The 9,462-nt window shown below is 41.0% G+C and overlaps 1 protein-coding gene across 1 annotated transcript; it reads right to left on the bottom strand.

Moving 5' to 3' along the window:
* Nucleotides 1-502: 502 nt before the first annotated feature.
* On the bottom strand, nt 503-1,072 carry LOC124233596 (putative methyl-CpG-binding domain protein 3-like 3). The gene has a single exon (XM_046650739.1). The coding sequence runs from the start codon at nt 1,070-1,072 to the stop codon at nt 503-505; it is 570 nt and encodes a 189-aa protein (XP_046506695.1).
* Nucleotides 1,073-9,462: the final 8,390 nt, after the last annotated feature.

The raw sequence follows: 9,462 nt of genomic DNA on the forward strand, positions 1-9,462 counted from the left end.
AAAGAAAAGGATGGAACTTATGTTAGAATGAGATATAAAAGCAAGCTTAATAAAATAAGATTTATGGCATCAAATTAATTTAATGTTAAAAAATTAGCTCTTTACAGTAGGTATCATCTTTCCCTGAGTGTAAATATGATAGGAAAATATTATAATTAGAAACACTAAATAACTGCTCAGGATAAATTACCTCTGTAGAATTTAATATAAAAATGAGTAAAAGTCATGGTAAACAGAAATTAGGGTGTACCAGGACAAATAAAGATCTTTCTTGTCACATGAAACCGATGTCTCACACACAAGACCCACTACTCTTCACATTTTTGTGTCTCAAAAAATTTAATAAAGTACAATTTTAATATGATAAAGCATCACAGGCCAGATCAAGAAGCAGAACGGACATTAAAAGAAACGAGTGAAACTGAGGGCTGCTCACGGGGACCACCTGCCCAGGGCCACACTTCTTGGCTTCTTCAGCGCACCGACCTATTTCCATCAGTTCTCAGAACATCCTTCCTGGCTCCTCCCTCTCTGCCTCCCTGGCAAGCCTGTCTGCCCTCAGGGCCTCAGCAAGTCTCTCCCTGGCTTTTTTCACTTTCTGATGCTGTCTGCGGATATCTCCATAAGACACCGACTGTCTGCAAACTGACTGTGGGAGACGGAGACCTGCTCCTGGGATCATCTCCGCCCAGTCTGAAGACTGTGCAGCGGTGGGCTCGGGGCTGGTGTGGAGAGACCCAGCACCAACATGGCCCGGGGATTCACCTGGGCTATGAGGGGCAATTATTTTTAAAGTATTTGTAATATCGAAAGTACTTAAAAGTTCTCCTTCAGTGCTGCAGGCCTGGAGACCCTGCAGTCTCCTGTAAGCACAGACTTGCTGGGGCTTCTGCAAGGTCTCCTCCCATCGACGGCGCCTGACCCGATTGCCAGGATGGGAAGTTATTTTCGTGACTGGTCGCTTGAAAATGCAGCTGGTGAGTCTTATAGGAAGTTCACACCTTTCACGATGTCTCCGCTTCCTCTTGGCTAAATGAACTTGTCTTTTCTTCTCTGAAGTCTGGGGCAACATGTTTCTTTTGAGTTTCCCCTTTAGAAACAAAATGAAAGGTGAAATTTGAATAAAATGGGGGATGCAGACTGCCAGCCATAGAAAATGTTCTCAGCTCATTTGGATCTTCCAGCTTCCTCTCTACCTGGAGAAATGTGTCTCAACTTTCTCTGACTCATTCATTCCACATCCACGCCCTCTTCTATGCCATCCCATCCATTTCCCGGGCTTCAAACACCATTAATGAACTAGAAATGCCCACTGAGTCAGCGCAGATCTGACTTCAACCCTGAGACCCAAATAGCCATCTGCCCACATCCACATCAGTGATAAATCAATGACTCAGCTCACAGCGAGCAGGTCCCAAGGTGAAACAACTAGTTGTCCAACTAATTCACCCCATCTCAGTGTCCCCTAAACTCACCTGTTGGTACTAATATCCTGTCTACCCCTGAGTGTCATCCTGGACACCCTGCCACCCCACACTCACATGTCAATGAACCATCCATCCACCCTCCTGAATCCACCTAAAACTTCTCAACTTTTCAGTAATTCTCGAGCACATTTCAGGTTTCCCACAAAATACCATTTCCAGAGTGACCTTTTCTCATCCAGCAATCAAAATTAATATCACATTCTCTCGGTGTTAATTTTTAAAATTTTAATTTTATGTATATTATCTATTTCTTTCATAGTATTTTTCTCACTAAATTGGATACTCCATGAGGAGAAGACTAATGTGGATTTTAATATTTCACACTGCTGTATTCATTTATTGCTTTGCCCTTAGACGGTGCTCAATATATTTATTGAAAGGAAGTATTCGAACACAAAAAATACTTTCTAAGTTTTTCAAACAAATTCACTCTACTACAATTATACAATGATAAAATCTCTTTCCTGGTATACTTCAGTAAATTGCTACTGAAATTTCAAATCCTTTCTCTCTGTAATCCATTATAAGACTCTAGTCACAATAATCTGTTTAAAATGTGAACCTTATCAGTGCACCTTTCCTTTATAATCTCTCATTTCTGTCCGCAGAAGATATTTTTTCAAAAGGAAACCATACATCTCAGTTCATTCGTGTTGTCCTGCCATAAATGGTAACACCACCCCTTTCATTCCCCAACATGTCCCAGCTTGGAAGGGAAGTTATTTGGTCCTCCCATTTATAAAGAACCTCGTATAGGCCAAGTTATATACCAAAACCCGTGACCCACAATTTAAGTCACTGCCCCTGTTTATTTTAATCATGGTGAGAGGAAAGAGTGAATAAACAAAATAATGGATATCTAATATAGTGTTAAGTATACTTAGGTCCTTTGATAAACAATGCTGACAGAGAGAAAGAGGGAGGGATGTAGGAAGAGAGGTGTCGGATAAAGCGAGAAAGAAATTAACTGCAATTATTGATGAGGAGATTAGGGAAGGACTGAGTAGAGAACTGATTTTTTTTTTTTTTTTTTTTTTAAAGAGGAGCCAGCCCAGTGGCTCAGCGGTTAAGTTCGCACGTTCCGCTTCTCGGCAGCCCGGGGTTCGCCGGTTCAGATCTCGGGTCTGGACATGGCACCGCTTGGCTAAAGCCACCATGCTGTGGTAGGCGTCCCACGTATAAAGTAGAGGAAGATGGGCAGGATGTTAGCTCAGGGTGAGTCTTCCCCAGCAAAAAGAGGAGGATTGGCAGTAGTTAGCTCAGGGCTAAACTTCCTCAAAAAAAGAAAAAAAAAACTAAGAACATTGTGGGTAAAGAATTTTCCAGAGAGGGGATTAATTGAAACAGTGCAGGCTGAATACTACTTCCATTCCTTGTGACGTTGTTTAAAAGCAAAACAAAACAAGTCTCGAGACTATTATCCCAAGAAAGCTCCCTATACAAAAAACTAGAGTTCGTTGAACATGACTCAACAAACGTTAATGCCTAGGAAATAACTCTCCATAAGCTATCTTCCTGTTTGAAGAGCTATTTTCTGCTCACTTAAAGAGCTTCCACAGAAGAACAGAGCATACACATGGACACTCTTGCCGTCTGTGTGGATTCCACACTCACCAGAATAGGCTGGCTGGGCAACCAGGTGGATGCAGGTGTCTCCAGGGCTGCAGACTCGTCCTGCTGACCCCACTCCTGATGTGCAGACAGCTGTGGCTTGCTGGAGAATGCAGTGACTTCTGCCTCTGATTCCCCTTTTATGGGGGAAGGGAGTGGATAACCCAATCAGGGGACAGTCCAGAGGAGACATCCTGTCTCTCATTGATGAGATTTGAGAGATTCCTAAGTCTTTATAGGGAAACATGAAAAGGCAGGGTTTTTGACACTGTCAGATACTGTTGGTAGATGACAACATTTAATAAACTTGTGTGTGGGGAGGTGGTATTTGCAGTTTCTATCCCCATTTTAATGTTTCCTTTTTCTCCCACTGTGAATACCTTCTATAAATATAGGAATGGAAGTTACTATGCACAAAACTTTCTCATGTTTTAAGAACAACAATGTTCTTATGTCAAAAATCAACATGTTTTAAAAGGAAAAAATTAGAGACTGTGTAAATGTTTATCAATAAAAGAGTCTCCAACACATTTATTAAAAAGTTTATAGAATATATTACAAGCCCTTAAAAATAAATTATTTTGTGCATTTATGTTTCACCTAATTACCAATCTAAATTTGAAATTATTTCAACCATCTTACACTTTTCCTTCCCTTTGACCTCAATAATTAATGTTTCTTTTTTTTTTTTTTGAGGAAGATTAGCCCTGAGCTAACTACTGCCAGTCCTCCTCTTTTTTTGCTGAGGAAGCCTGGCCCTGAGCCAACATCGTGCCCATCTTCCTCTACTCTTTATACATGGGATGCCTACCACAGCATGGCTTGCCAAGCGGTGCCATGTCTGCACCCGGGATCCAAACCAGCGAACCCTGGGCTGCCGAGAAGCGGAACATGTGAACTTAACCACTGCGCCACCGGACCAGCCCTAGTTAATGTTTCTTTACTCTCTTTACTTCTCTGACTTTGATTTAATAACTCTTTTATTATTCCAGTATTTCCTCTATACACTCATTACTTACGATCATATAGAAATCTGTGTCTAATTGCGCTAATGGTTAAATCGTGAATCCTTTACATAATGTAGTCTAATACAAATAATTACTTTAACCACCTCCCCCAAATGCTAATGTAAGTGAGCAAAAGTGAGGCCATCTTGTTATGTCAAATGGCCCCAGCCCCTCCTCTGTTTGACTACTTGCTGCTCTGCACATACTCTAAACAATTCACATGCTCTCCTGATTTATGGCCTCTGCTTACCTATGTACTCCCTGATACCTTGATAAATTAAAACTGTGGTCTACGAGTTTCCCTCCAGGAACAGACAGACCACAGGTGAGAAACACAGCTATAAGGGATCGATCACAGCTGACAGACAGTGGAACAATGTGATGCCTGGAGCCCAACATCCCTGGACACCCTCCTCACTGCCCATTTCCCAACACAACTGCCTCAAGACTCTGTAATCCTTGAAGATGGGTTTTTGAGACATTAGTCACCCATCTTCGGATTGGCTGGATAATCTAATTAAACTTCCTTTCTGGAGCTCTAACTTGATGTGATTAAGTGGCTCAGCTGCAAGCAGAGCGAGCTCATTGCCAGTATCACTAACACCTTAAATACTTTCCATTCTACTGTTGACCTTCCTGACTTTTGTGTTACTATTGTCACACATTTTAATTCTACATATATTTTAATCTCCATGAGAGATTTCTAGAAATGCTCCATAAAACAAAATTCATTTGCATTTATTTATAAATTATCCTTTCCTTTCTTCTTCAGTCCTTCCTGCATTCCTGGTTTTCAATCTGGGATTATTTTCCTTTGGACTTCACTCACTCTAGTATTTTCTCTAATTCAAAACTGGTAACAACGCAAAGTTTCACTTTAAGATTTTCTAAGGCATCATTATTTGGTGCATGATTGCTGCTGGGTATAGAATTCTGGTTTGACATGAGATTGATTTTAGCATCTTAAAAATTGTACTCTCTATTTTTTTTTTTTTTGAGGAAGATTAGCCCTGAGCTAACTGCTGCCAATCCTCCTCTTTTTGCTGAGGAAGACTGGCCCTGAGCTAACATCCATGCCCATCTTCCTCTACTTTATATGTGGGATGCCTACCACAGCATGGCATGCCAAGCAGTGCCATGGAATCCAAACTGGAGAACCCCGGGCCGCTGAAGCACAACGTGCACACTTAACCACTGCGCCACTGGTCTAGCCCCCAAAATTGTACTCTGTTAATATCTACCTTATTTTATTTATGGCTAGAAATCACTAATTAGCCTCTTTTCTTGCTTATTTGTCCTTTATAGTACCTAAAATCCTTTACATTAACTTTGGTTTCTAGACCATAGTGTAGCTCATTGATATTTCAAGTGTATTCATTCTGCTTAGGGAATATTGAATTAACTGAATCTGTGGGTTGATGTCTTTCACCAACCTGGAACCTGCTTGTGTATTTTCACTTCTGATATCAATTCCTTCCCAGATTCTCTCTGCTCCCCTTTCAATTACATCACACGTGTCATATAATTCTACCCTAAATTTTCCAGCATTGTTGGCCCTGTGGTTTGGTTGGGAGATTTGCTCTTGAATTGTCTTCCATTTTAGAAACCAGCCTTTTGCTGGAATCAGTTCCTTCTTAATCACTTAAATTCTTAATTTCAGTTCTAACATAAACATCATACATAGCTTTAATTTTTTAAAAAAGAGGTAGCAGACCAGTTTCACAACAAGGAGAAAATGATTTCCATTTGATACAATAAAGCTCACGTAAATAGGAGAAAATTATGAATTGAATCTTCCTAAGACGTATGAGGAGCCAGTATGCATTAAAATTCATCACTAAGATAGAGCGGGTGGGAATCCTGAGTATGTTGTTCTTCCTACTGATGTGGACTACATTTTGAAATGATAATATTTAGATATTTTGGGTTAAATAAAAATGTTATAAAACCCAGTTTCATCTCTTTGTATTTACTTTCTTTAACGTGTATTCTAGGAAATTTGAAATGACATAGGTCACATTGCTAGATTTCTATTGTTCTTGGCTGGATAAAGCTATGATGTGATTGTTAATTTTAGGTGTTAACTTGAGGAGGCTAAATGATGCCCAGATAGCTGGTGAAGCATTATTTCTGGGTGTGTCCATAACGGTGTTTCTGGAAGAGATAAGCATTTGATTCTAGACTATGTAAAGAGACCCACCCTCAGCAGTGTGGTTGGGCATCATCTACTCTGTTGAGGGATCAATAGAACAAAAAGGGAAAGAAAGGCTGAATCCACTCTCTCTCCCTGAGCTGGGACTTCCATTTGTTCCTGCCCTTGGAGATTGGAGATTCTGGGTCTCAGGCCTTCAGATTCAACTCAATTATATCACCCACTTTTCTGGTTCTCTAGCTTGCAGATGGCAGATCGTGGGACTCATCAGCCTCCTTGACCCTGTGAACCAATTCCTATAATAAATATCCATTTCCATGTTTATATCTATTCTATTGGTTCTGTTTCTCTAGAGAATGTGATTGATACACATGGAAAACTAACTCCATAGTAGATGCACAGGGAGGGATTTCCCAAGGCATAAGAGGCCCCCTCACCCGCCAGGAGGAAGCAAACCATCCCACCCTGGCAGCCTGCATGAGTACACACACACAACTAACTTGAAAATATGCTCAGGCTCAAACTCTCTGCCTCATTGTTCATCACATCAGGAATTTCTACATGACATACTACAAATGTGTCCCTCTGTTTATCATCTCTTTCCTCCCACTAACGCTACGTCAAACAGGGGATGTGAATCTGTTCAGTTTTTTTCTGGATCACAGGTTTTTTACGAGAGCTTTGCACATAGTAGGTGCTTGATAAATAAAATGGCCAAATAGTTTTCTCTCCACACTGGAAGATATCTGGGAATGAAAAGGGTAGGATTAGGAATTATGATAGGACAACAGGAAAAATATCTGCTTAGACAGAAACAGAGGATTTAAAAGTTAAGGTGAACTGATTGGGTTTGCATTTTAAACAGATCATTGTAAGTAGAATCTCATGATTGGATTATGGAGAGATAGGATTTGGAATATTGAGCTGGAATTGTTAATTTATTGCTGTACACCCATCAAAAGATGCTATCTTTGCATAACGTAGTTAAGTGGATGGGTTTAAAATATTTCAGGAAATGAAGTTTTAGTATTTGAATTAGATGGATAGATGACAGATAGATATGATATCTGAGCTCTTTTTGTGTGCAAAGCCATATGTGAACACTGGTGAGGGAAACATCTGAAAAATCCATATTAGTCTTGCCATCATAGGCTATCCAGTTTAATGAGAAGGAACTAAACATTGAAAGAAATAGACAATGTACATATAAGGAAAATAGAAAAAAAATATCAACAAAGAAGAAAAATGGAGTTTCATAAATTAGGTTGCTAGAGCAGGAGAGTTCACTGTGTGGGAATGATATTTTGTGTGAGATCTGACAGGTGATTAGAAATAATTCAAAAGTGGAGAAATCTGTAGGTGGATTCAGGAGGGTGGATGGATGTTCATTATGAGTGTGCAGTGACAGTGTGTCCAGAATGACACTCAGCGATAGACAGAATATTAGCACAAACAAGTGAGTTTGGGAACTCTGAGAGAGAAGTGAATTATTGGGGCAAGTGGTTTGTTCGACTTGGGACTTGGTCATTGTGAGGTGAGTCATCACTGGTGTGCTGATGTATGGGGACATCAGTGAGGCCAGCTTGTCACACGACATAATCCTTTCCTGGTTAAATACCTTCTAGCAGGTGATCAGTATAAACTGCTGCATGCTTTCATGACTTGCTGGCTCTGATCCTGCGCACATACCCCTGCTGAGTTGCTCTGATAGCTTTGTTCTTAACTATTTTGATGAATCTTCCCAAGGAATAAGAAGGCCTCCAGGAAGAAAGATCACCTGTGGGATCATCATCACTGACGGAAGAGACAGAAGGAAAGAACAATGAGAGATCCCACAGTCTGCTGTCATGTACATGTCTAAACCCCCTCCTTACTGCCCATTTTCCCTATATAACTGCCTCAAGATTCTGTAATCCTCAAAGATGCGTTTTGGGGACATTAGTCACCCGTCTTCTGATTTGCCAGCTGATCTGATCTAAACTTCCTTTCTTGATCCCTAACTCATTGTGATTAATTGGCTCAGATGCTGGTGAGCAGAGTGAGCCCATTACTCAGTAGCAGTGAGTGGGCAGGTAGATATTTGGGTCTGGGGGTCAGAGTCACTTCTCTGCTGAAGCTTTGAACATTTTCAGTTCATTAGCGGTATTTGAATCCAGGGGAAAAGACGGGATTGCCCAGTAGGAGGGCGAAGGTGGAGAACAGATAGCACGGCAGGGCTGAGTTCTGGGAAGACTCAGTCAATGTGGGTTGGTCATGTAGGGGAGGCAGACATATCCTCTACCGTCTGGGTCCTTCTGGCTGGGCTACAAATTCAATTCACATGAGACAAATAACAGGAGAAAATCAAATAAAACTTTATAACATGTATACATGGGAGACACTTGGGAAAAGTGAGTAACTGGTCAAAATGATGGGGGCTCTCATCTTAAACACCAGCTTCAGCTAAAGACAATGGAAGATATTGAGGGTAGTGGTTTGGGACTTCAAGGGGGTGGAAGGCAATTTACATGGAGATGGAAATGCAAATGGGCCAACTACAGACAATGTGACCTGAGAGACTCTTTACATTACATTACAGTTAGCTTGTGGTATTAGCTCCTTCCTGGAACAGGCCCTTCTATTTTAAATTCTTTCAGGCAGGTGTGTGTGTGTGTGTGGGGGGGGGGGGGTGTCAAAGTTTCTTTCAGAGTCTTTTGTTATTAAAAATAATCAAGCCAAAGAGACACATTTTAGGGCGACCAACTCTGATTCTCCACAGTCATACATAAAAGCCAGGAAGTGGCTTAGGAAGTTTGGATCAGGATCAGGATGAAGTAGGCTGGATCCCAAGAAAAACAGTCACTCTAAAGATAGTTGAAGTCCACAATGTCACATGCCACTGCAGGGCACGTCAGAGAACAATGAAAAGTTCACGTTGGATTAGTAAGAAACATGACTTTTGAGTTCAGCAAGAGAAGCATCCACAGAATGGGGATATGGGATCGGGTGGGCACTGTAGAAACAGAGGCCTTGGGATGTATGTGAACTTTTCACAGTGAGTCCCGGCAGGAGGAGGAGAGGGAAGGCATGTGGGTGAGGAGTCCTAGGAAATGTTCTATGAGGGATCGGTTTGTAGATGGCAGAGATCTGTGCATTTTTGAAACATGAAGGATGATTACGGTAGGGAAGTGATTGAAAGTACTGTGAATATTGATGGTATAAGGTC

Source organism: Equus quagga, unplaced genomic scaffold (assembly GCF_021613505.1).
Source record: "Equus quagga isolate Etosha38 unplaced genomic scaffold, UCLA_HA_Equagga_1.0 207001_RagTag, whole genome shotgun sequence".
Taxonomy (NCBI): domain Eukaryota; kingdom Metazoa; phylum Chordata; class Mammalia; order Perissodactyla; family Equidae; genus Equus; species Equus quagga.

Excerpts from the sequence above, each read along its gene's own strand:
- LOC124233596 (XM_046650739.1), bottom strand. The coding sequence starts at position 1,072 with ATGTTGCCCCAGACTTCAGAGAAGAAAAGACAAGTTCATTTAGCCAAG.